The 26,748-nt window shown below is 32.0% G+C and overlaps 3 protein-coding genes and 1 pseudogene across 7 annotated transcripts; 1 reads left to right on the forward strand and 3 right to left on the reverse strand.

Moving 5' to 3' along the window:
• The first annotated feature begins 1,559 nt into the window (after positions 1 to 1,559).
• On the forward strand, positions 1,560 to 4,396 carry LOC114190582 (agenet domain-containing protein). The gene is made up of 3 exons (XM_028079528.2): positions 1,560 to 2,163; positions 2,245 to 2,739; positions 4,172 to 4,396. The coding sequence occupies exons 1-3, from the start codon at positions 1,705 to 1,707 to the stop codon at positions 4,184 to 4,186; spliced, it is 969 nt and encodes a 322-aa protein (XP_027935329.2). The 5' UTR covers positions 1,560 to 1,704; the 3' UTR covers positions 4,187 to 4,396.
• Positions 4,397 to 5,699: 1,303 nt separating this feature from the next.
• On the reverse strand, positions 5,700 to 6,438 carry LOC114190573 (plant/protein (Protein of unknown function, DUF538)). Its single transcript, XM_028079518.2, has one exon. It carries the CDS (start codon positions 6,378 to 6,380, stop codon positions 5,868 to 5,870), a length of 513 nt encoding a protein of 170 aa, XP_027935319.2. The 5' UTR covers positions 6,381 to 6,438; the 3' UTR covers positions 5,700 to 5,867.
• A 6,127-nt stretch (positions 6,439 to 12,565) lies between these two features.
• On the reverse strand, positions 12,566 to 26,094 carry LOC114190680 (Metallopeptidase M24 family protein). 4 transcript variants are annotated; one of them, XR_003605838.2, is made up of 14 exons: positions 25,958 to 26,068; positions 25,480 to 25,569; positions 24,990 to 25,253; positions 24,411 to 24,503; positions 23,977 to 24,183; positions 23,735 to 23,838; positions 23,500 to 23,566; positions 23,320 to 23,427; positions 20,923 to 21,015; positions 20,269 to 20,359; positions 20,074 to 20,139; positions 15,247 to 15,302; positions 14,203 to 14,263; positions 12,566 to 13,176 (listed from the first exon to the last, which is right to left on the reverse strand). XR_003605838.2 is itself a non-coding variant. In XM_028079658.2 (14 exons), the coding sequence occupies exons 1-14, from the start codon at positions 26,003 to 26,005 to the stop codon at positions 13,075 to 13,077; spliced, it is 1,443 nt and encodes a 480-aa protein (XP_027935459.1). In that variant the 5' UTR covers positions 26,006 to 26,094; the 3' UTR covers positions 12,566 to 13,074. The 4 variants fall into 4 exon arrangements, 3 of the variants coding, with proteins under 3 accessions (XP_027935459.1, XP_027935458.1, XP_085531744.1); XM_028079658.2 differs by having other exon boundaries at positions 20,069 to 20,139; positions 25,480 to 25,557; positions 25,958 to 26,094; XM_028079657.2 differs by having other exon boundaries at positions 20,069 to 20,139; positions 25,958 to 26,062.
• On the reverse strand, positions 15,256 to 20,062 carry LOC146884807 (uncharacterized; annotated as a pseudogene). Its single transcript, XR_014996586.1, has 2 exons — positions 17,919 to 20,062; positions 15,256 to 17,682 (listed from the first exon to the last, which is right to left on the reverse strand). The product of XR_014996586.1 is annotated as an uncharacterized LOC146884807 (transcript).
• Positions 26,095 to 26,748: the final 654 nt, after the last annotated feature.

The following is a 26,748-nucleotide window of genomic DNA, read 5'->3' on the forward strand; positions in this document are numbered from 1 at the left end:
AAAATAGAAGTGACTTGAGAAGGAATTGGATTAATGTGAGACCAGGTCTGCAGTTTTGTTGTTGGATTGTTGCAAAACTTTTGTAAAAGTGGTAAAAACAATCAAATTTTATGTGATTAGAAAAACATTTCATCCCTAACAAGTTAACCTATTTAAATAACTATAAATAATATTTCTTTTGTTATTATTGTTATATTAAATTTTGTTATAAAGCATTAGAATCATATAATTTATTTATCTTTGTTGATCAGTCTTGTGTATACTTTTAATAGTTGATTATGCACAAATTTTCTTTTATATTCATTACTTTTTAAATAAATATAAAATATAATGGTGCATAAATACATCTTCAAATAGGACCAACGAAAAAGATATTATAAGTCATTTAATATTTTATTTAAAGTATAAAAAAATAATTTCTTTAGTAAAAAGTTTAAACTGCTGTTAGAAGAAAGATAAGAGAGCATTAGATATGTTCTTGGTAAAAAGTTGGAACTCAGAATTAGTAAAATAATTCTATATTTTTGTTTAAATTTTAAATAAATAATATATTAGGTTATATTATATATATTATTTTTTGTATGAAATTGAGTTGTACTATAAGGTATGGTATGTCCATGCTACTTTCTCGAATATGTTTCTCCCCGTGGTTTTAGATGATCTATATTCCTTACTCCTTGGTAATCGGCTGGACATGTGTAACTATATAAATACTTTGATGTTCAAATTAGTTACAGTCAGTCAGATATATGATAATTTAGGTAATAATATATATCCTTTACTTGGAGATTGGATCATTTTTATATATCTAAATTTTATTAATTATTTTAAAATCACTTTAGGAAAGTTTAGATCTTATTATAAATGTTTTATATACGTGTTGAAAGGAATTCGATTATGTCCTATGTAGTATACTTACAAAAATTACATAAAAAAATTGTAATAAAGAAGTTATTTTAATATGTAATATTTTTTTTCATTTTACTTGTTTTAACTATTAAAACATAATTTGTTTACTTAAATATTATTATTCTACATATGTCCTTAACAATTCCAACAAAACTACAACTTTTAACCAAGTTTATTTTAACAAAATTTTAGAATTGGGTTGAACAATCTTGCACATTATATCTTTTTTCCCTAAATTTTTTATTTTCACAAAAATTATTTCTTAAATATACTTTCAAATATTTTCATGTAATGAAATCTTTACAAATATAAAGATTATATGTGGGTGATGAGACCACAAAATATCATTTAAGACTCAAGTATCACCTTCATTGAATATTGAAATGAACTGTGCTTGTGCTTCAGCTCTGTATCAATTCCATTTTTTTTTATCAACTTCAAAGCAATGTCCAACTTGCATTACTAGTTAACTGTTCCTTCCCAATGCTGCTTAATATTTTTGTTTCCTAAATTGTGGAATTATTTCTATGGTTTCATCAAACAATTTGTAGGAAGTCCTTTTTTCTGTACATATTTTGTACATTTTTATCCTTATTATAAAATTCTCTTTATAACAAAAAGATAATAATTTGCATTCCAATAATTAGATCTACCCTGCTGAAGGGTGTGAAGCGTGCCCAAGAAGAGACTACTCTCCTCACATTCCCGCCAACTGACACATATAAAACACGTTCTCTCTAATTCCGTTCCGTTTAAATTTCCGCAACCGATACGAACCCTAACTCCGGGAGTGCAATGGTTCCGAAGCCTAAAACCAAAACCAAAGGTGCCTCCGCCTCCGCCGTCTTCTTCAAACCGGGCACTGTGGTGGAAGTAAGCTCAGAGGATGAAGGCTTCCGTGGTTCTTGGTTTTCCGGCACCGTCATCCGGCATCTTCCTTCTGACAGGTTCCTAATAGAGTACCACAACCTGATGGCAGACGATAAAAGCTCAAAACGTTTGAGGGAAATCTTGGATATACGTCAACTGCGGCCCATTCTCCCACCGGAGATAGGCGAAGTATTCAAATTTGGGGATGAGGTTGACGCATACTACAACGACGGTTGGTGGGAGGGTTTTATAACTGAGGAATTAGAGAATGACAGATTTGCAGTGTATTTCAGGGCGTCCAAGGAGCAATTGGTGTTTTCCAAAGAACAACTCAGAATCCATCGAGAATGGTTCGATCACAAATGGGTCCCGCCATTCCAACAGGCACATTCATCTCTCAATTTTATTTATATCTCGTAATTTGATTATAGTTTAATGTTATGACGACAGTGTTGTTAATCACAGGAAAAGGATGAATCCAAAGAAGCTGCAAAGCCCGATGAATCCAATGAAGCTGCAAAGCCCGATGAATCCAATGAAGCTGCAAAGCCTGATGAATTTGGCCAAGGGGCTACAGTCGAGGTTAGCAATGATGAAGATGGGTTCAGTGGAGCTTGGTTTGAAGCCACTATAGTTGAGGCAAAGGGAAATGACAAGTTCGTTGTTGAGTACCAGACTCTGTTAGCTGATGATGATTCTAATCTTTTGAGAGAGGAGATTGATGCCTTGCACATAAGGCCTCCTCCACCCAATACTAATCTTGATGGTCAATTTAGTCTTCTTGATGAAGTCGATGCCCTGTACAATGACGGTTGGTGGGTGGGTGTGATTTCTAAAGTTCTTGCGGACTCCAAGTATGTGGTTTACTTCAGGTCTTCTAATGAGGAACTAGAGTTTCATCACTCCCAATTGCGGCTGCATCAGGACTGGATTCATGGCAAATGGATTATGCCTTGTAAGGTATGGTATTCACTGAAACTCTGTGATCAAGCATGCATGTTGTGACTTTTATAAGAATTCCACTGAAAGCTGATAGTAAAAAGTAGGTTGAGATTGATTTCAGTCGTCTAGTAAATCTTTATGTTAGATTTTATTCGTGCTGGAGGCTCCAGGAGACATCGGCACCAGAAAATGTATATTCTCATGTTAAATTCACATGTGAAAATTCAGCATATGAAAGTTCATTCTCATCATTTGACAGCTTCTCTGGAAAATGTGCATTTAATCATGTTAGGATGATTACCAACAAAAATACCTTAGTGCCTAGGTTTAGTAGGTCCGAATAAGATTTTAAATAGCGCCACCGTAGGGTTGTAGTAGGACTATTTTTGGGATTTCAATTTCTAAACTTGAAATCTATAACTGCAATAGTGAAAATGATAGAGACTTGAAATTTGAAGATGATGATTGATTATTCCCATTTGAAAACTTGTACTTTAATTTTATTGATATATTGACTTGTAAGCTTTTTTGGAACCTTCTGGCTCTAGGGCAGCGTAGTTTTTATTATCCTTGATCATTTTTGAGAATTCATGTCTATAGTATGCTGGCATAAGCTAATAAAAATTTTCAGAATTGCTGCTATATGCTATCCTATTATAATGTTTTGGGGTCAGCTGCTATATTGTTCTTTAAAGGAACAATATCCAAACTTGTTTCAAATATGTTCTACGTCTGTGGCAGTAGGCTTAGTTTTCCGTCACCCTCTTCTGCATCCAAGAGACGCATGTATATTGTTCTTTGCAGGAACAATAAACTTGCTCCAAAATTTAATGTGTTAGCTTAGTTTTGCATCCTCATCTGACAAATCATGCTGTGACAAGAGACAATGGGTTCAGGGATGTCCTAAAACAATAATGAGTAAAAATCATACCTGCATACCTAAGAAACGAGTAGAGTGAAACAACAGCTTTTGAGGTATGGTAAGTAATCTTTGTTTGGTTGCGATATATTGGATGTGATACCAAAAACAGTGTTTGGTTATACTGATATATAATACCAGTAGAATTAAAATATCCCTCATGACGTTTTAGTAGTAGATTATTAAGTTGTTGATCAGTATTTGACCTTGACATAATGGACAAGGTTGTTCTAGACTGAAGGTGTGTTTTTCTTTAATTTATCATGCATTCTAATCTCATTTCACTAAAATTAAGATGATATATACCCTTGCCAAAAAACTCAGTTTAGGAGGAGAGTGATCTCTTGACTTGAAAGTCTTTTTTTAATAGAGACATCTCCTCTGCAATCTCAAACTGATAATATGTATTTGATTGAGTTGTAACTCGCTTGTTCTAGTTGATTAAGACGATTAATTGATATACTAACTCTTGCAAACAATGTTGTTTAGATGATCACTACCGTTCAATGCTTTTGGTTAAAAAAATTTCAGGTGATGAAGTTGTGAACGCTGAAGATAACAAGAGGTAGAAGAAAAAATCCGGATTCGGTTAAGTCACTCATCAGGGCTTACCAGTTTGTTTGGATCCAAACACGAACTCATCTCACTTTAGATTCTGATTATGTAGTTTTGCTTTAGACATTAACCTTTGACATTTCCTGGTAAGTATAGCCAGTACATAATTCTCTCGAAATTGCAATTTGTGCTTGTGTGCAAGTCCTTTTCTGTCATTTCGATTTGCTACGTGCAACACGAATATTTTTCTAATGACAAAGGTCATGGACTGCACTTAAATAACAGATAACCCATAACAAGAAAAAGGTTTTAGTAAAAAATGCTATTAATATACTTACATTATTAGTACTATGTGTCGTGTATTGTGAGTATTTAGTTCGAATCAACAATGTGAAAAGCAGCATGATATAGCTTTTCACTCCTGTGAAATAGAAAAGTCCATTGTGTTTGTTGCGAAGCGCGACTTTCCTTTTGGCGCATTAATGTTGGTTTAGTTTGGCAATTAAAACTTGATAAGTGTTGGTTGGTAGGGCCTAATGCTTCTTTTACGTTGTAGATTAAACATCTCAATTCTTAAATATTTAAAATTTAATCACGTAAATAAAGATAAGGAAACTGTCTATACATTTTGATCAGATCAGGATTCTCTGCTGTTGATCATTAAAAATAAAGTTAAAAATTATTCACCCTTAGATTTAAGACTCATGATCCTGCTGTTTTTGTTTTTCAATTGCAGATGTTCCTTCATCGATCTTTAATTTTCAGGCATACTGTTATCTTGTTAGTGGTTTCATTTTCTAGTTTTTCATTTTTTTATAGAAACTAAATGGTGAATGACAAGCATATTAAGCTTTTCTCTTTTCAATATATTTATTTTCTCACGTCATACTTTTCAATGACAGCATAAATGTTTTTTATACTCAAAATTATAAATTATCAGAGGTTTTTTTTTATCTCTTTCTATAATAAATGGTCATATAATTAAATATTATTTAATTTTGCAAAGAAATCATTTAAAAAGTCATTAAATATAGTTTTTAATTAATTTTTTTTAACGAAATAGGTATAGAGAAGGACCACTTTACCATCAACTAGATTGAGGCTCTAATCAGCAATACTTTTTAATTAATTGATAGGATAATGGTGTATTAAAATCAAATTCTGACCATATTTAAAATAAAGAATGATATCCGAGCTTCATTTGCTCATCACACCTAATTTTAACCTGAATCGCGCAAATCACTCGTTAATAAATTTTTCAAATTGAAGAAAACCCTTAAAAATAGCTATGGATTTGCTTCTCATCATTAAGTACATAAAAAAAAAAAAAAGGAAATATCATATTTTTCTCCATCTTGCACAGTTAATATTTTTTTCATTCCAAAGAATGAAGACGAAAGCTGTTTACTGCACCACAATAGGTGCTGAACCACAATAAAAACTGTGGATCAATTTCACTTAATCAAGAAAATGTGGAACCATATTAGAAACATAAGACAACAAATTTTAATACTAACATAAATTTATAACTTAAGCATCGTTTTCTCTTTCAAGCTGGTGCAAGAAAGAAACTGAAAGCATTACAACTGAGACATAAAACAAAACCTATAGAATATAATAAACTCATACATAGCCATGGCTGCCACCAGATGAAGAAGAAGAAGAAGAAGAATCAAACCTCTTGAACTTCAACAGCATTACCAACTTGTTTCACTTCCTTCTCTTCTTCTTTTTCTTCTTTATTCTTGACTTCCTTAACTGGTTCCTCAATCACAAAAGCTGAAACCGGGAATGTTCTGAACAACGCTGAAGGGGTCTTGAACGTGATCTTCCCACTGGGTGGATCATCCACAAAGATCTCACTCAGTGTCACCCAAACCAAGAGCTCCTTCGCCTTCACCCCAGTGAGCTTCTTTATCTTCCCAAGCTCAACATACGCTGTGATCTCAGTTGCATACGACACTAGCTTCCCAATCTTCTCAAACTTGTGGTTTATGCTCTTCTTCTGCTTCAGCCACACAAACCCACTTTCCTTCTCGTACCCACATTCCTCAATGTCCTTCAACGGTAAAAGCCCATTGGGTAGCCCTACCTCCTTCAGCAGCAACTTGGTCTTTTCTTGGCACACTTCATCTCCATGGTACACCTCAGATTTCGCCTTCATCTCTGCAGAAACTTGACTCATTTTTTCTCTTCTTTTCTGATATTATGATCGGTTAACGTTTGGTATGTGATTGTGAATGATGAAGGTGGGGTTGATATAGCTCTGGTGCTATCTCTTTGCCCTTGTATCTCCCATAAACTTCAACAAATGCCATTGTCACAGTTCATAATGTGTCCCCATACTCACTTTAAATTTTGTAATATGTTACATGTTGTGTAGCACTCACTATTAAGGTAGTTGGTGAGTAAAAACGTGTGTCTTAAATGCTTCTCTGCATGTTATGGCTGAAGGTGTAGTAATTAAAGGGTATTCAAAATGAGGGTGTTTTTGCAGTAAAATTTTCAATCAAATTGGTTTGAGTTGAGACAGGTGTACTTTTCTTTCTTACTATTACGGCGATGCCAAGTTTTAGGAAATGGATTCAAAATGGTCGGAAATGACAGCATTCGTGTAACAACACTTTACTTCTGTCTGATAAAGATTGGAGGGGTTGTGTTATAAATGTGTGTAATGTTCTGAATCTGATTTAATACGAGTTGTTCGATTGTCACTGGTGACGGTTGAGATCTGGTGACTGGGTGAATGAATGCATGCTATTGCCGGTTCCAAGCAATTAAAATTCTAATTTTACCGTTTAATGAAGCTCATATGATAACCATCTTAATTGTATGCACATATATTTGTTTGAAATAAGTGGTTTTTGTCCAAACCGATAATTGGGTCCGATGTGAATCTACTACGGTTCATCACTTAACGAGACAATCTAACTCGACTTATTTATTAGTGAGTAAAAAAAATCTGAACCTGACCCGACTCACTACGGGTTGATGGATTAAACGGATTGATTTACAGACTTACTTAATTAATAAAAAATATAATGTTTAAATTTTTTTTATCAGTCAAAACTAAATTATAATTCTAATTAAAATTTAAATAAAATTTAATACAATCTAAATACAAACCAAAATCACAAAAATATAAATTCTCTATGTGTTGGCTAAAAGAAATAATCTAACATGATCCAAATACAAATCTCAACTTAAGACAAAATACTTGTATGACCCTTTATTTGCAGTTGATGAGCCAATCCAACTCACCACGGATTCAATCTGAGTGAGACAGGTTCTAGGTGAACCAGGTCAAAAATCAACCTCCCATATTAAAATGTGTAAAAAAATTTTAATTTAACCCGATCTGAACTTATTGATGGACCAAATTGTATTACAAGTTCTAACTTAATTTAACCGATCTAGTTTTCATTTAATTAAAAGGAAAATATTAGATTATTGTAGTGTTTATTAGATTTATTGATATTTATTTTTAATTGAAAAAGTTGACTAATTACTCTTGAGTTATTTATTAATTTTATTGATGATTATTATTTATTAAATAATTTGACTGATTAATTTTTATTTATATAATGCACTAATATTTTAATTTAGATTTCGTATACGTGGTATATATATATATATATATATATATATATATATATATATATATATATATATATATATATATATATATATATATATATATATATATATATATATATATATATATATGATAATTTAAGATATTATCAATAAAAAAATTTATTTATAAAGTAATATATAACAACAATTATATTTTTAATGACAATTATATATATTTATAATGTTTTTAATATTTATTTTATATTTTTAACATTTGTATATCACGTAACTTATTATTTTCATAAATTTTTAACGAAATATTTTTCCATAATTAAATTCTTTTTGCATAAAACATTAATCTAATTAAATTATTGACCGACTTCTGTTTTTCTTTCTCTGCAACTACAAAGAGTTAGGTCACCTGTGGATATAGTTCATTTTCTAATTAACAAAACACATTTATATGTTTTTAGTTATAAACAAATTATTTATTCTTTCAGGAGTTATTTCCTGAAAAAATTGATTATTAAATGCACCTGACAACCTAAACAAATTGACAAATAATACTTTTAATATATATATATATATATATATATATATATATATATATATATATAATCTTACACTATAAATATTAATAATAGATCGGTGATACAATTAAATATGACCAAATATTTTCTTTCTTTATGTTGCTTTTTAATTTGACTGAGAGCTCCTCCATACATGGTTGTCGCGTCTAGGAACATAGACATATGTCCTATCATGTGCCATGAATACTCACTACTATCATAACATATGTTTCTTTACTATTAAGAATCATATTTTTCTTTTGTCAAATGTACTTGTCTTCTTATATTAGTTTGTTTATATAATTCTTTCTTAGAAATAATACTACACAATACATCATAATAATATGTATCAGATTTTTTTAGGCTTCATTTCTTTATGGTCACTTTTATTTTCTTGCGGAGTTTTCTAGATGTTCTTTTCAAAAGTTCAATTCTTTTATCCCCAATATTTCTTATTATTTTGTTTTCAGATTTTTAAGTTTTTCAGACAACCATGACACAATTTAAGCTTTTTCTTTTCTTTTTCTTCTTTAAATTTTGATAAAAATTATCACATGTTAGATAAATTATCTTATGGTAAAAGTTAAGTAAACCATGGCAGAATAAAATAATGACGTTTGAACTCTTATATTCAGAAACAAATTACATTCTCAGAATTTACTATAATATTGTTTAGCCCAATAATAAACTATAAAAATCCAATTAAAGTTAAAATATTTTGATATGGAAAATATTAAATAGAAAAAAAAATAATTAAAAATATTAACGTGTTTTTGCATAAGATAATATGTCATGGTCAGCACCAATATTAAAAACAATCCAAATTTCTTGAAACCACAGCACTATACATTTTCATACGGTTGAAAAATTTAATGCGTAATAATGAGTGAATAGAGAAAGTAACAACGTGTAATATAACAGTTGGGAAGGTCACCTATTTATTTGTTATGAATGAAATATAAATTTTATGAACCATCAAACATCACCTAACATCCTATTCAATTAGTAAAGTTGTTACTTTAATTAATATATAGTTGTACCTTTTTAATTAAATTTAAATTTTTATATAAATGTGAACTAGTATCCTTAATGGTTAAGAATATCTTTTGCTGAACTTTTCTATACTTTTTTTTTTCTAGAACCAAAAAAAATTGACATTGTCCTTTTTATAAAAATCATCTTCAAAAGTTAAAAACAAAAATTTAGAAATTTTTTGTAAAAGAACTTTTACAAATTATTTTATAAATGACTGAATTTTAACTTATAAAAAAAATACTAATTTCGTATAAACATAGTTAAACAAATATTAAAATATTTAATAATTTTTAAAAATAGATATTATCTGCACCGGTCGTTAGTTTCTTTATTACTGTTATAACTACTGTTTTAATAATATAATAATTATATAAATGGGAAATCATATTAAAACTGATTAATTTTGGTTGTGATCGTGACAAACTAACTTGATGTTTTTTCATAAATCTTTTCCAAAAGAAATTATTATAATTTTAAACATAAACGTGACCCTCGTACATGACCTGAAACGAAATAAAAACCGCAAAGTAACTTTCTCACTACTTTAATGATTAGGAAAAAGTAAATTATATGCCAAATTTGTTTAATGAAGTACAGAACGAGTAAATTATATGTTAAATTTTAATTACATTTTGTTAAATTTATTTAAAGTATTAAATATTTTTTTATAATATTTAAGTTGTTTATATTATTTAAACGTTTTTATTTGATATTAAGAAATTATCATAAAATACGTTTGAAACGTTAAATAAATTTAATAAAATATAGTTGAGAGGATTAAATTCACGTATTTAAAAGACTAATTTTAATTTTCAATAAGAGTTAAGGGACAAAAACATAATTAACCCTAATAATAATTATTAATTACAAAGTTATTAAATTAAAGAAGATAATTTTATTAAAAGTTAATCTTAAAATATTTGATACAGAAGAACCAAGAACAACAACAAGAGAAGAAGTTTGGCCCAAAAGGCAGAAACCTAAAACATTTACACGAAAAGAAAATAAATATCTCTTTTTGAGGCAACCATGTTTCACGAATGCTTCCACCTTCCTTAGCATAAAGACAAGATAATCAAAGGTTCACTTAATTAATAATGCAAAAGATGGTTTATAGATAAATCAATAGTCTATAATAAACAAATAGGACTCTACATTAAATACACCAAAGAACAACGTTAATGTTTTTAAGTCTTTTACTTAACTTGATTGAAGAAATTTGTGAAATATAATACTTTGTGTTTTCTTTTTTAGATGTCATGTTTTCTTATTTTTTTTTTATTTTTACTTTTTCTCAATATTCAATACAATATTAATTACCTTTTTTGTTATCTATACCCTTGTTTTTATTTAATTTTTAATTACTTTACGTATACGTATTTATTATAATATAAAAACATAAAAAAGATTAAATGTAAGTTTATAACCTTTCTTAAAGTTAAGAGAATTTATTGCAATTCTTGATTTCTCTAAAAGAACCTTTAACCCAAAAAAAAAAACAAAGCATAATAAAATGGAGTAATTATTTACTAATGACTTATAAAAAAAATGTATCACTTCTAAAAATAAAATTCAAACTCGTTAATTTGATTATAATGTTTTTAATAATTCCAAACTCAATCAAAATAAAGTACATTGTCTATTTCCCTTAATAAATATTATTTTATTCTTGATAAATATATTATATTTAATATTTATTAAATATATGACCAAATTATATATATAGAGAGAGAGAAAGAGAGAGAAGCACATCCTATCTTACAAAATCAGTTTTGTACTATTTACCTAGGCTTACATTTTACTTTCTTAAATTGTATCAAAATTAATTTTAATTAAATTTGTTGAATTTAATGTGTCAATTGTTCAAGTTTCTTCCTATGTTTACGTTCGAGGTAATCAAAGATTTTGGTGTTAGATGCTTTAAAAATTATATAAATCTTGAACAACAATTTTAGAGAAACCAAAATAATAGTTTTAAGGGTTAAGTATGTTTTTAGTCCTTCAACTTTCGCCAAAAATTGAAATTCATCCTTGATCGAAACTTTGATAAATTTTGATCCCTAAACCTTAAAAATGAATGAATGTAATCCTTTTAAGCCAATTACGTTGATTTTTTTCAACATATGAGATGTGTTTCGTGTTAATATTGGAGTTGTTTACACCGTTTGACACATTCTCGACTCATTATTTACTGAGAAATGCGTTCGAAACCTAAAAACAAAGTTAACAAAATTAGGTTAAAATGACTATATTCATTCATTTTTAAAGTTTAGAGACCAAAATTTATCAAAGTTTCGACCAAGGACGAATTCCAATTTTGAGTCAAAGTGACTAAAAACATAATTAACCCTAATTTTAATGTATAATTTCGGTGCACTCTTACCTTTCACATGGGTAATCCACTATCCTTATTTCATAAGTGACAAAAAAATATGAAAAATTATACCCTTCTTGTTTGTCTATATTAACACTATCCTCCATTCCTATTAAAATCTGTCCTTAATTGATACAATAAGTCGATTATATAAGATTTAATTAAACTCAAACTTAACTATTCTTAAAATAATATTAAAAAATTATTCAAATTTATCTTATTTTAATCATGTTTACTGAATTTACCGTATTACCTATTTTTATATTTTCCTTGATATATGACGTTATATTTATTTATTTATTTATATATTCGTCGGAAAACAAAGTAACCATGGTCCATATTCAAACTTAATAATACTTTAATACAATGAAAAATTAAACAATAACCAAATATTCATTAAAAATATTAAGTGTAATTCAATAAAATATTATTCAATGATATTTTATAAAAGCATTGCAAACACAGCTATAAAGTATTACATTTCAGTTCAATTTCTGAATAACAAATTTATAAAAGTCCAAGATTAGTTAAAAGGTAATACTACTGCGTTCCTCTATTATTCATTTAGGATTTGTTTCATCCAAATAAAGAAAAATATTTATTAGTACATATTATTTTGAAATTTAAAAAATAATATTTTTTTATTCAGAAAAACATAAAATTAAAACAGAAACAATAAGTTGCAGTTATGCAATCGCAAAGTCAAATTAAAATTATTGCAAAAGCTTATTTTACTTAAAAACATTGCTTTGGTCCAATTCCATCAATAAAAATTAAAACACACAAAACAAATTATTAAACCACGCACAAAAGTCGTCAATCAAATAGAATAATGTGATCACTATTGTCTTTTCCATATTTCAACCATTACATTCCAACAGGACTGAACCAATTTATCTGCAGTCATCAATCATTTACAACTATGAAGTAAAGAACACAACAGAAAGCATGAATAGACAATTTTGAAATTTATACCCGAGAAAATATAGAAAATAATTTCTTTTCTATTTTCTTCTCATTTTGCTATTCAATCAAATCAAATAAAATGTGTCGTTATCCATTTCTTCTCTAACTCATCTTTTATCATCCAAATCCTAACACTAACACACCATAAATAACATATGCCCACCCTCCACCACCTCGTTTTCCTCGTCAAGATTATAGAGTACATGTTTCACAGGTTGAAAAAATATGCAGGAGATCAAAATAAAGGATAAAAATTTAGTTCCTGCTCCAAACAATGGCATGCACTTCTCAAGCATTCACTGTTCTGGTTGTTGTCTGCAACTGCTGATATAAGGAATATATGAGTTGGGTTAACCTCTTCAGTTGTTTTGGCTGTCCAGCGTTGTTCCCATTCCATGGCAGAAATTGTTTAGCAAGGACTCAATATGCTTCACCTCTTTTGGGATTGATGCTGTCAGAACCTGTGTTGTTTCCCAACAACTTAAACATTAGTTATTAATTAACTGTAAATATTCTAACGACTTAATTCTGATTGATTAGACGATAATTGATGGAGATTAAAGACGTTGATTAGTTTCTAACGCAACAATATCCTTCAATTTATTGGTTTGTGATTTGACAACTATGGCTCACAACTGATTACTAATGTAATGACACTGTATAAGACGACTGTGTGTGACTACGAAACTATACTACCACTAATAATACTAAACGGATTTCAGAGACCAACTTGTGAGAAGCAGCAATCCCTAAATTCTTGACAACTCATGAAGGGTAATAAAAATACCGTACCATAGCTGCGCCTACCACAAAATCATTAATGATATGTTTGGTAGGGAAGAAATGGAAAAGGAAAGAGAAGATGGAATTAAATTGAACTGTATAATTTTAAAAATAGTAAGATTCACCTTATTATTTTTAATCTGTTTTCTTTCCTTTCTGTCTTTACTTTTACGACTTTTCTATTTCTTTAACAAAAACATTTTTAATTTTTATTTTATCCTTCACCTATTTTTTATTCATGCTATTTCTCTCCATTTTTTCATACAGCTTTGACAAGCATGGATGATGATGCTGTGTAAAGAATCATCCTCCGTTTTTGTCAGCTAGTAAGTTTCATATGCGGGAGTTTTTACCACTGAGCCTCCATTTGAATTTTTTATGCACCACAACACATTATTATCCAATATGTTCCCCTTTTTTTTATGGAGTGAAATCGGCTTGAAGAGGTCGAGTTCATAACATAAAAAAAAGGGCATATTAGATAATAATATGTGAAGGAGGGCATTGTGAAACTTAAATGGCGCATGTGCTTAGCTGTTTGTCTTTTAAGGATAAAGTATTTACTTGAACTCATCTATTGCAACTTCTTGCATCTTTCATTCATCATTCTAGCGCTCAAGAGAAGCACACTTAGCAGATTACCTAGCTACCCCAATCTACATACTAGTTTCAACGTTCAACTGCAGAACTTTTAGAGAAAATACCTCATAACCAGTTTCTGTGATGAGAACCTCATCCTCAATCCGTATCCCAATGCCTCGATACCTGAAATTGGAAATCTTCCAAGATTTACTATATTGCGCAGGAAACAAACATTTAATGTCAAGAGTGAAAACATCTTAAATGTTCATACGGAATATACGTGAACAGGGCAGCTATTGACCAGAAAAGACAAGTAGAATACAGGTGAGAGGAATAAAATCCATATCATGCTTGCCTAAATGTCCAACTGGTACTACGATTGAAACAGATTAACTCAAGTAAGACTCTTAATTTGCTTAGGAGAAATTTGAGCTACAAAAACGGACACATGTCTCTTAATGGCTTGAATAATTTAGGAAATATACATCTCTAGAACCTCAGGCCCCATTGAATAGGACTGCGGATGAGAGCGGAATAGCCATTTCAACTGCCAAGTGTATATGATTAAATGACTATTCCATTCGAGTCCTATAAATGAGAGTATAATAAAACGTTATTTATAACGAGATGGAGTTGGTGCAGTGGTAGTTGGGGGTTGAAGGTATGACCCTGATGGTGCAGCCACTGGTAGAAAGTGATTTTTCTCATTTTTAGGGAAGACATGCTATATAGAGGTATTGCAGTAAATCTTGATGGAACGAAATACAGTTCCTATTTTGGAGGGAATGGCTATTTCCTTTTTCTGATGGTATAAGAACATCCTAGACAGTGAATGAATAGTCTCATTGCAAAATTCCAAATAAGACCTTAGGGAATGAGAAGATTATGAGAAAACAGGGTTAATTGGTGCTAAATCATACTTGGAAATTATTTAATCAGGATACTCAATTCGGTTTAATAAACTGGTATACGAAACCAGATTCTTGGACGGAGAAATGAAGGGTAAATTCTTAGAGCTAGTCAAGGGAAACAAACTCCTGTGAATTAGCATTCTTTAGTAGATTTAACTGGTAAACCAGAAAATTTCCTTAGACGAGTAATGGGAAATCATCAATTCGAAAAAACAGTTCGTAAAAAATAGCTATTTGATCAACCTTAATAATTACCTCTCTGGACCATTAAAAGAAGACGGGATGTAGACTCCTGGTTCAATAGTTATTACCTGTACACAGACACACCACACAAATTATAAAAAAGAACAGGCTGTCAGCTAATATGGGTACACGGTGCAACTCTGAAGCATATGTCCCCAAAAACAGGCAATCAAAACTCCAAAAAGAGGTTATCTTGCTCAAAGAAGGTTAAAATTAAGTGGCACGACTCACCTGCTTCAATTCGCCACCTAACCCCCAGCCCAAAAAGATTATATTTGTTAATTGAGCCAGAAATCGTTATGTAGTTATATAACATAAAATATGTGTTGAAAAATATTGGCGAAGATCCCTAGGCTGTAAATTTTAAAAATTAATTCAGTTAGCACTAGCTTTAACATATTTTTATGCAGCAGAGTTCTCCTGATATCAGTTAGCTGAAAACACCTATACACTTGAGTAAGAAATATGAAAAAAATGCTTAAGTAATTACATCATCTCTTATAACTAATTCATTAATTAATAGAACATACATCAAAGATATCGAGAAAAGTAATGAAACGATCAACCTAGAAATAGGTCAGATAAGTAATAAAAAGCATAAGTTAACCTATTCTAACAAGTTAACCCATTCAAATAAATTAAACAATTATGACAGTCCCGCTTAAACACAAACATACAGATTGTATGTACCAAACTAGGAACAAATTTGAGGTCCTCTCGAGAACTTATCAAAATATCGACAAGTTGATCTTGGAGTTTTGTGCAGATTTCCTTTGATAACAAGATCTCTCAAACAAAAATAACAATAAATCTCTATATTGGTTCTCTCATGAAAAATATGATTGGTTGCAATGCAAATAGTTGTTTGTTTATCACAACAGTACATGCTCATTTGTTGCATTTCACAAAATTTCACCTCTTGAAGGAATTGTTTAATCCACACAGGTCCACAAGTGAGTGATGGCATCGCCCTATACTTAGCTTCGTCAATAGATCGAGCATCCACATTTTGTTTCTTGTTTTTCCAAGAAACAATACTTCCTCCAATGAAAACACAATATCCAATAGTGGATTGCTTATCTATTGGAGATCCTAACCAATCAGCACTACAATAACTAGTCATTTGATTATTTCCCTTAGCAATCCTTGTCATGGAGCCTTTTTGAGGTATCTAAGGATGTAAATGACAACGATCCACAAATCTAGAAGAAGAGCCTATATAAACTTAGTATTTACTACAAATGCAAAAGATAAGTTAGGTCTACTAACAATGAGATGAATAAATTTCCCAACAAGTCTTTATCTCTGTGGTCTGAGAAGAGCTCAATCTACTCTACCATTAATTTCTAATTTATATCCATAAGACTATTCATAGGTCTACAATGAAGCTTGTTTCTTTTAAAATTGTTGAGTTTCAGGGATAACCAAGGGATCACAGGATGGTAAAAGAAGGACCTGTTGAAGAGATGAACTCTCCTCCATGGAGGATAAGAAAAAAGGTGTGTCCTCAAAGAATGTAACATCAGCAGATATATAATACCTTTTGGTTGAGGGAGAATAACATTTATACCCTTTCTAAAGGCAAGAATATCCCAAAAAGACACACTTAATAGCCTTTGCAGAAAGTTTATCAAGACCTGGAGACACATTATGAACAAAACAAGTACATCCAAACACACGTGGAGAGACACGATACAAAGGATCATTTGGAAAAATTATCGAGTGAGGAACTTTATTTTCAATAGAAGAAGAAGGCATCCTATTGATTAGAAAACAAGCAGTGAGGACTGCATCTCCCCAATGATGAACAGGAACATTAGTATTCAACATTAGAGAGCGTGCAGTTTCTATAAGGTGTCTATTCTTTCTTTCGGCTATGCCATTTTGTTGTGGAGTGTGAGGACATGTTGACTGATGTAAAATTCCATGGGAAGATAAAAATGAGGAAAACGCAGCAAAAAAATATTCCTTAGCATTATCACTTCTGAGAATTTTAATTGTCTTCCCAAATTGGTTTTTAATTTCATTAAAGAAGGACACAAATATGGATAAAAGTTCAGATCTTTCTTTCATTAGATAAACCCAAGTACGACGAGAGAATTCATCAATGAACGTTACAAAATAGTTAAAACCAAAAGAAGTGACACGACTTGGTCCCCAAACATCAGAATGAATAGTAGAAAAAGCAAAATTACATCGTGTCTCAGACTTTTTAGGGAAGGAAGATCTAACATGCTTTCCTAACTGACACGATTCACAATCTAAGGCTTGAATGTGTTTGAGACTTGGAACCATCATCTTCAACTTGGACAAACTTGGGTGACCCAAACGATCATGCAAAAGTTTTGGGGATGAAGTTGCAAAACAGGATACCGAGGAGCTTGGTTTTAGGAAATAAAGTCCCCGTGACTCATGTCCTTCTCCAATCAGACGACCCGTACCATGTTCCTGTATAGCAAAGGAATTAGCAGTAAAGGTTACAGAACAATTTAAGGAATGAGTCAATTGACTCAAGGAGATTAAATTGTAAGGACAATGAAGAATGTACAAAACAGAGTTTAAATTTAGTGAAGGAGATAAAGAAACTTTGCCAATTCCTTGAGATGCCACTTTGGATCCACTTGCAACAGTAATAAAATGAGGAATTTTGGGAGAGGAAATGGAGGAAAATGAGGAAATGTTACCAGAGACATGATCGGAGGAAGGCACCTGAATCAAGAATCCATGGACTAAGACCTTCCACAAATTGAGAAATGCATGCAGTTGACATTGAAGAGGATGGGCCAGGATTGTTGGATTTCTCAAATTTGTACCTCAAAAATTCTTGGTACTCTTCATCAGAAAATCTAGATTCTGAATGATCTGACTTGGACACATGAGCAGCTTTATCAGGAAAACCATGTAAGGAATAACACTTGTCTTGGGTATGGCCCATTCTATTACAATATGAGCATTGAGGACGCCCACTTCGACCACCACGTCCTCCACGGTTGCTCCAACCTCCTCTTCCTCGTGGTGCTACCATTGCTGAAGTTTCAAAAACATCAATTGAACTTTCATCTTTGACCAATGTAGGTACACGAAGAAGTCTAGTAACTAAGTTGTCCATTGAAGGAAATTGATCACCAACTAAAACTTGATCACGCACATGATCAAAAGTCGAGTGCAGGCTCCTCAAAATTAAGACCATGTAAAACTTATCAAGTTTTTTGTTGATATCGTCTAATGAATCAGCCACAAAAAAACTCTTCAATTCTTCTACTGTAGCCCTAGCCTTTCCTATATGAGAAACCATATCATGATTCATTTGCTTGAGTGAGGCTACTCTTTGAGTTGCATCAAAGAGGCGTTGAATGTCGTTAGCAAAAATGTCTTGTGCCCTTTTCCAAAAAGAGAAGCATGTCTTGTAAGGTCTCAAAATGTCTAAGACCCCTTGCTCAACCGATTGCCATAAAACAGCACACAACTAAAAATCCAATTTCTGCCACTTAGGTTTCTCTTCCTCTGAAATAGTAGAGACCTCTTTTTCAAGATGATCATGATAACCTTGACCAAGAAACCACAACTCCACCGAAGCTGACCATGAGGAGTAATTTTTCCAGTTCAGTTTTGCAGAAGTAATAATAGGAGTAGCTGACAGAGAGGGAGCCATTCCAGCAGCCGTAGAAGCCATTAAAACAAACTTGACTTTTGAGAAGAAACCCTAGGTACAAGCTATGGCCACCGAAACAGAAAAACAAGAGCACAAATAGGCCCAGGAGGCTCCGGTGAGTCGAACGACAGTGGCGCGGCGCAATTCCGGCGCCGGGAAGGCGGCGCGTGGTGAACACGCGCTTGAAGGCCGCCGGAGAGTGGCGGCGCGTGGCGGCACGTGCGGAGGATTCCGGGGACGTGACTTGCGGGGATGGGTTGCGCTCCTCGAGGCGCACCTAACCCTGACTTCACCGGAGTAGACACGGCGGACGGTGGCGGAAGACAGCGAACAAGCGGTGAACTCGACAGTCACTGTGACAAACAGTGAAGAGAAACCAGAGAAGATGTTCTGGCTCTTGATACCGACTTGAAGAGGTTTTAGAGAAATGAAAACAGTGAAAAAACTATCACTGTTACTGTTTTACCATTGTTTATATAAGAAAAAATAGGCAGAATACAAAGAATCATCAGTCCTAACCCTAACCCTAAAGAAGGAATCCCATACATGATAATAAAAAAACATTACATTTCAACAAAAATATCAAAGGATTTTTGTTGAGAAATCACAATACTTTCCTTTGATCAAATCACTTCAATAACAAAGAATTATGTAAGACGTCTAAGATCTTTGGTCTAAAAGTGATTGCATTGCATACATGTTTCTCTAGCTTAAAAGTTTTAGTGGCATCATTCCTTGAAATGACTATGTTCTCAACGTACACAATTAATTACACACATTACTCCATAGAGGTATGACAATAAAAGACTAAATAATCTATTTCACTAAACCCAAAGTTCTGTAAAATGGCTGAATTTTCTAAACAAAGCATTTGGTGATTGTTTAAGATCATAGATAGATGGAGAGATTGGCACAGTTCACAAACAAACCCAGAAGGTTGCTCTTGTAAATGTCCTCCTCTATGTCTCCATGAAGAAAGGCATTATTGCTCCATAAATGACTATTTAAAATTTTTAAATTATCTATATTTCAATTTCTCCATATATATTAATAGTGGATTATAATTTTGGAGGAATAAGGCAAAGATATCTCCACTAACCACATGTGACAAGTGATTATTAAATATTATCTGTCAGTGGTTAGTGGAGATAAAAAATTTGCTTTGTCAGGGAAACTACTTACAACACCTGGCTTCAGAGGACTGTCAAAGCTGACCATTGAACAATCATGGATGTCCATCCCTAGATAGTGACCTGGATGGACCAACAAAGTGTGATTAGATATATATATATCTGCAGTCTTACGAATCTACAAGACAATTATTTTTCTCATGGCTACATATTGCACACTTTGTTAGCAAGCAGATTTGAGCACATAGGTACCTATAGAAGTTGGGTTAAGCTTATGGTAGGAACTGCTTCCAACACCTCTCAAAATCCCAAGCTCTTTGAGTCCTTTCTGCAGCATTTCAACCTATGCAACCAGATCTTTTCAGATTACACTTTGTATAACTTCAGCTAGTTGAATGAACAATAATAAAACATTCAGAAGAGCAAAAATAAAAAGTAAGATGACAATCAAAAAATAACGATGGGTTTGTGAAGATACTCAGGCCACTAGCACAGACTAATTACTGTTACTGGTTATAAGATGATGTCTGTCAGGTGCAAAGCAAATATTGAAAGTTTTTTTTTTGGTGGAGAGTTGGGTGTTAGTGCAAAATTAACGCTTAAAAGAAAATATTTGAATATTAACTAAGCCAACATAGGTTCAGATCGACTTGAAATCTTGAACCAGAATACAGCTGAATTATAGGACATTTTCAACAAGCCTACAACAGAAACCAGAGATAATTAAACTCCCTCTGCTCTGCCTTTGGTATCTCCCAAACTGATCATAGAATAAAATAAGAATTAATCAAATGACAGTTCTAATAAGATTTACTGATGAGCTATTAGGTGGTTTTATAGTGATAGTGACCTTATTACTTATTATATCTTTCGAAAATAGAAAAGGGGATAAGAAAAAAGGGATACCGAATGGTTGTGTATTTGCCGAATACTGGCACCAGGCTTACAAAGTTCCACACAATGCTTATTCGTTTCCAGTATAAGCTCGTAAAGCTCCTCCTGAAATATAGAAGAAACCATGATATTCATATGAAAAGTGGCAAGAATAAAAGGGCAAAGCAATAAGTTGATTTTGACGTTAAGAGAACAAAGCAATATGGAGATCAGGAGTTTCATTTTGTCTTGATTTCACAAGGCATGAATAAGGAGCAAAACACTTGAACTACACATTGAAACAAGAAAATAATCTTATTGATGACCATACCAAATACATTATGAGGTTCTCTATTTGTAACAATCAAATTCCCTAAAATAAAGAAAGATGTTAAGGATATTTTATCCTAATCAATACGGAGATTCTAAAAATAATTTTATCTTCATAAACCATTATTGACAATAGCTTCCCTCAAGTTAGTAAATAAATATCAATCATTCTCAACTTACCTACAAGATCCTGGAATCTTTCCTAAGGAAGCCCTTTAGTGAAAATATTTATCTACTATATTAGACTTAAGTTCTATAGGGACATGGGTTGTATCCACACGGTCTATCTAGATTATCTTTGATGAAGTGTTTGTCATTTTCAATATGGTTTGCCTGGTGACGTACTAGATTATTGACAATGCTCATGGTTGACTTGTCACGATAGAGCTGAATAGGAATGTCTACCTTGATTTTAAGTTCATCAAGAATTATTTTCAACTAGAGTCCTTTATACATATCTTGAACCAGGGTTCAAAATTTAGCTTTTGCATTAGAACAAGATATTCTATCATGTCTAATGACAGCTCCACTAACGATGCAATTGTCAGCATAGCGGTTGCCGACGTGAACCACACTGTTCTAACACACCACTGGCCTCACAATAATGAAGGTGGCAAAAGCAACAGTGCATCCTTGTCTCATTGTTTGCGAAGCAGAAAAAATAGAGCTTCCAATATCAAGAGCTCTGATTCTAACTTGAATCATGCGAGGAAACAAGAAAATAATTTTATTGACAGCAATCCCACCAATTACATTCTCAGCTCATCTATTTATAACAATCAATATCTCTTAAATAAAGAAACAATATATTGAAATAAATTTGAAGATTCTAAACATATTTTATTCAAAACATGGAAATCCTAAAGATATTTTATCATAATAAATCGTTTTTTCCAACAAAAAACTAAGCTTCAAACATTTTTACATCATAGTATACCTAAAGCAAAGAAAGATTCGACTTGTATTACATAATTATGTCCCCAACGGTTTTGGCCCATTAGATCCCTTGAAGAAAAGCAAGAGGAGATGGCAAATCTATCCCTAATTGAATAACCAGATATGAATAAATTATTCAAAGTACCTCTCACCAATTCACTATATTTCTATGTACAGAAACGTCCATTTTTGCTATAATAACTGATCAACATATCATCTTCTGTGACATGTCATGGAGCACCAACTACTAGCGGTAAACTTTATGTACTTTTAAAGTATTCACCCTTCCCTTCACCATGAGGCTATATGCGTAACTATAATCTGCAATGCTTCTTCCCTTAATCTAGAAGTATAGAGTATAACTATAGGCTTAACCAAATTCAAACATCATAACCACTAACACTTACCATTATTTGTTGAGAAGGCAATCTCATAAATAACTCCCTTCCCTCCAAAAAATTGCAAGAAAAATAAGTTATGCTGGTTTGAGAAGACGTTTTCTGTTTTAACTTTTAATTACGTATGATATTATTTTCATTATATTTTCCGTTTTTAAAGGTTTGTATAGGAAAGAGTGAAAACAAATGTTTCCTTTACAAATCTTTCACAACAAACAAAATTATTTTCATTATTTCTTTTACAACCTTTGACTACAAAAAACAAACATATAGTTCAAAACAAAGTAGCATTTTTAATAATTGAAATAGAAAACATTTTCATGAAGTAAAAAAGCCATAATATTTCATGTCGTCAAGTTTAATGTTGCAGAGTCTCAGCCTTGAGTAGCAAACTTAGCAAGCACAAGATGATGGCCACAAAAGCTCATTACAAGAAACAAAAGTGAAGTTACTTTAACATCATAGAAACTTGATCCAGAACAAGTGCATTGTGTATGAGAAGACTTATACGTCTACAAACAAGAATACATACAAGTATACAGCCATCATGGAGTGAAGTATGCAACAGGAAGTTGAGAACATGAAGTCTGCTTGTCTTAGATTGCTATTAATTGATCAATTAATTGGATATCAAATGAGAGGAAAAATAAGAAAGTGATATAGACATAAGTTTACTGCATGTGCTGAAATGAAAATAAACCCTTCCTTATTAAGCTCTCCTGCAATTAGTAGATTGAATTGCTAAACGGACATCAACCATGCTAACCTGGGCAGAAGAAAAGCTACCACAAGGTGGCCAGGTCCTGGTAAGATCACTGACATAACCATGTAACTCACATCCAATATCCATCAAAACAAGATCCCCTTGTTTAATCTGCCAAACAAGTAAAGATTAGAAACACGAAATTAAAGTTACTAGGAGATGGTATTTATTAAATGAATTTACTCTCTGATCATTCCTAGAATAATGTATAATGCTTCCATTAGGTCCACCACCAACCACAGGATTGAATCTGATACAGAGAAAAAAAAGGAAAGGTTGTCATTAGTTATGGATGAAAGTGATCCTTAAACTTGAATTCCTTTTCTATTAATGAACTTCTTTACTTTTATTTTTTTGTGGAAGCTTCTTAAATTATCAACAGCAATAGATGAAGTTTCAGACAAAAAAAACTCCTCACCCCATCCGCTGGGCACCTCTAATTTTGCATTCATATTCAACCTTCGCTGCTAGTGTACCTTCAAAAGGGTATGTCTTTGAGTGTAGCATTGTCAACAAAAGAGCCTGTTCAAAGACCACATGGATATCATTCTACATGTAGGACCAACTAATGGTATCACCAAATGTGAATGCAACAGCCTCATTGGGAGTTTGGAATATTTAGTTACCAAATAGTTACAGTTGCACTAGAGATGAAAGTACCTGACAAGCAATGGATGCAGATTCCTTCATCAGCTTAAGCTCTGCTGGTGACTTTATCCATCGCAGTTGATGGGTATAAACAGCTAGATCCATTACATTGTTACAGTAAGCTAGTTTTTTGAATGCTTCAATTTCCATATATGCTGGAGTTACAGTCTGGACATTGTGGAACACTTTTGAGGATCCCTTTATCATATCGGGAAGGATCTGAATCAGTAGTAAAAAATGTTAAATAAAAATCATTATAAATAACAGTTGTAACAGTTTAACCTAGGAGATGACAATGCACTTTTATAATGGAAAGATGTGATAACATTGGCTTCAAGCTTCCAGCAAGCTAACCAATGGAAATATTTCAGTCGTAAGGACAAAATTGTTTACTATATAATTTCTAATGAAGTAAAAGCTTTTGATAGTCAATACCAGTAATTCACCTCATGCAATTTTCTCATTGGATATGCCTTATCAGCCTTGAATGTATCTAATGCTGCATCAACTCCTGCTATCTGCCCTTGCCAAATAACATCCTACACAAATATTAAGTTTTTAAGACTATGTTCACTTGAGATTAGGTAATTCTCTATAACAAAACTCCATAGAAGTCAGAACAAAAATCACACACATAATGACCAAATTGACATATAGTTAATCTAACATGAAAAAACAATTGAAATCATAGATTTATATTGATAATCAGATATTTATATAAAAGAATATTTTTATACGAAAGTAAATAACTGAATTAAATTTAAATAAACTGACAGTGTAAAAGAAATTTACACTGTCATCAAATAACAGATTGTTATAAAATAAAATAGTTGAACTTTGTAATAACTACTTTAAAAGTCACAGATTTCTAATTGGTTAACTGTGTAAAATCATTACATTGAAAGTACATGAAGATTAAACCCATAACCAATTTATGTCAATTAATTACATCATCTTTACACTGGCATTGTATGCCTATTGCAAAACATAGTTCTATTTTCAAGAAGATATAATGTCAGACACACATAAGGCTTAGCTTCTGGCATGAACATGCATAAACCACAGTCGTGTCCCAAAATGGCCACACCACCAGGCTGTTGGCAGCCTGTGATATACAAGTAATCAGCATCTTGTCGAAATGTATAAGGCACAACATCTGTCATCATCTTGACTGGGGCTGCAGCGATGATTGCCAAACTCTTCTCTGGGAGAAGTTCCAACAACTTTTTTCTTCTTAGGATGTATTCCTCAGTAGATATGCCCGGTGTGAGTTCCCCATCTTTTAGTAGCTACAATGTAACATAACATAAAAAAATGCTAAGTAGACTTAACAAACAAGCATTTTAGCTAAATGCTCTACACAATAGTGCCAAGCAAGGAAGCCCTACTTCAAAATAGTTGGCGTGCATGTGGCAAACACATGATAGACACTTGAAATATTTATGGTTACGTTTCACAATATCTTTTACTTCTGCTATTGAACTTTTAACAAACACAAATGGAAATACAATAAACCTGAGGATGAGATGCGGAGGTTGGCTGTCCAACATCAAACGCAACCCCGCCAGTGCAATAGGAACGAAAACCTACAACCTGCGAGCGAAACTTGCAAATGCTAAGTAGTCAGAGTAACCCAAATGAATTATTTGAATAATCCCTAGATTTACCCATACAAATAATAATAAAGAAAATAGAACAAATGAGATCATCAATCATGCATAGCTTCCGGTGAGAAGAACCGGTTAAAGGCCGAGAGTATAAATTGTTAAAGTATTTGCAGAGCGAGAAGATTGAATTGACTTACAGAAAAGCAAGAGTTACAAGCATTTGATAAAATGGGTAACACAATTTGAAGAAACAAAACAAAATTCCCATGTTCGAAACCACAGTAGCATCAGAAAATCATTTATTAAAACATACTAAGCAGACAAACAGTTCGGGATGCTATGAATACGAAGTACGAGGTGGCAGAAAGCTATGAAAGAAGACATACTTGTCTGTGTGAAGTTATGCTGGTTAGTTTTCTTACGACGCGCTGCATCTTCTTTGTGTTCAATAATACACTACGGTGCAGAGGTTTAAAGGGTTTTAGAATGAGTTAATCCTCACAAGTTTGTACTGTCACTTCATTTGTCTCGCCGAATCGTTTTACTATTGTTACTATTATTATTATTATTATTATTATTATATTATTATTATTATTATTATTATGCCCAATTTATTTTCCCTCTATAAATTATTTTTGCCGTAAAACGTTGGAATGCCCTCTCTTTCGAATAACATTTGTACGGTCTTTTATAATTCAAAAATATATGCTGGGAAATATTTAATATTAATATTTATATTTATTTGATACAAAAACAACACCAATAAACGATTTAGTATTACTGACTTCATTGTTATTTAAAATTTTGATTATAGTTTCTTAAAGAAAATAATACGTGACCTCATTATGAGAACCAAAGATGGTTTCAACGATTTGTCTCATGAACATACTTACAATAGATAAATTCGAATTACAAAATTAATGCTTCAATTCTAATTGAAGCAACACTCAGTGCACAAATGCAGTACTGTACTCATCCATCATAGTAAAACAAGGCTGGGACATGGTACATTTCCCTCGCAGTCTAAATACTATCAAAATGTAATTACTAAATACTTCAAATGAAATATAACTGTTAAGATAACATCTAAGATCATTATTGAGAAAATCAACAAAACTTCCTTTTCCTATCAATGATGAAAAACCATTCCTATTAGGCACATGTTTTCGAGATGGCC

Source organism: Vigna unguiculata, chromosome 7, assembly GCF_037176805.1.
Source record: "Vigna unguiculata cultivar grain cowpea cultivar isolate G323 ecotype 2 chromosome 7, ASM3717680v1, whole genome shotgun sequence".
NCBI lineage: Eukaryota > Viridiplantae > Streptophyta > Magnoliopsida > Fabales > Fabaceae > Vigna > Vigna unguiculata.

Coding starts and splice junctions, on each gene's coding strand:
- LOC114190582 (XM_028079528.2), top strand. CDS start 1,705: ATGGTTCCGAAGCCTAAAACCAAAACCAAAGGTGCCTCCGCCTCCGCC. Junction 2,164..2,244: donor GGGTCCCGCCATTCCAACAG/GCACATTCATCT, acceptor TGTTAATCACAG/GAAAAGGATGAATCCAAAGA.
- LOC114190680 (XM_028079657.2), bottom strand. CDS start 26,005: ATGCAGCGCGTCGTAAGAAAACTAACCAGCATAACTTCACACAGACAA. Junction 25,254..25,479: donor CCTCCGCATCTCATCCTCAG/GTTTATTGTATT, acceptor GTTACATTGTAG/CTACTAAAAGATGGGGAACT. Junction 15,303..20,068: donor GTCCTCTGAAGCCAGGTGTT/GTAAGTAGTTTC, acceptor GTCTGTGTACAG/GTAATAACTATTGAACCAGG.
- LOC114190573 (XM_028079518.2), bottom strand. CDS start 6,380: ATGAGTCAAGTTTCTGCAGAGATGAAGGCGAAATCTGAGGTGTACCAT.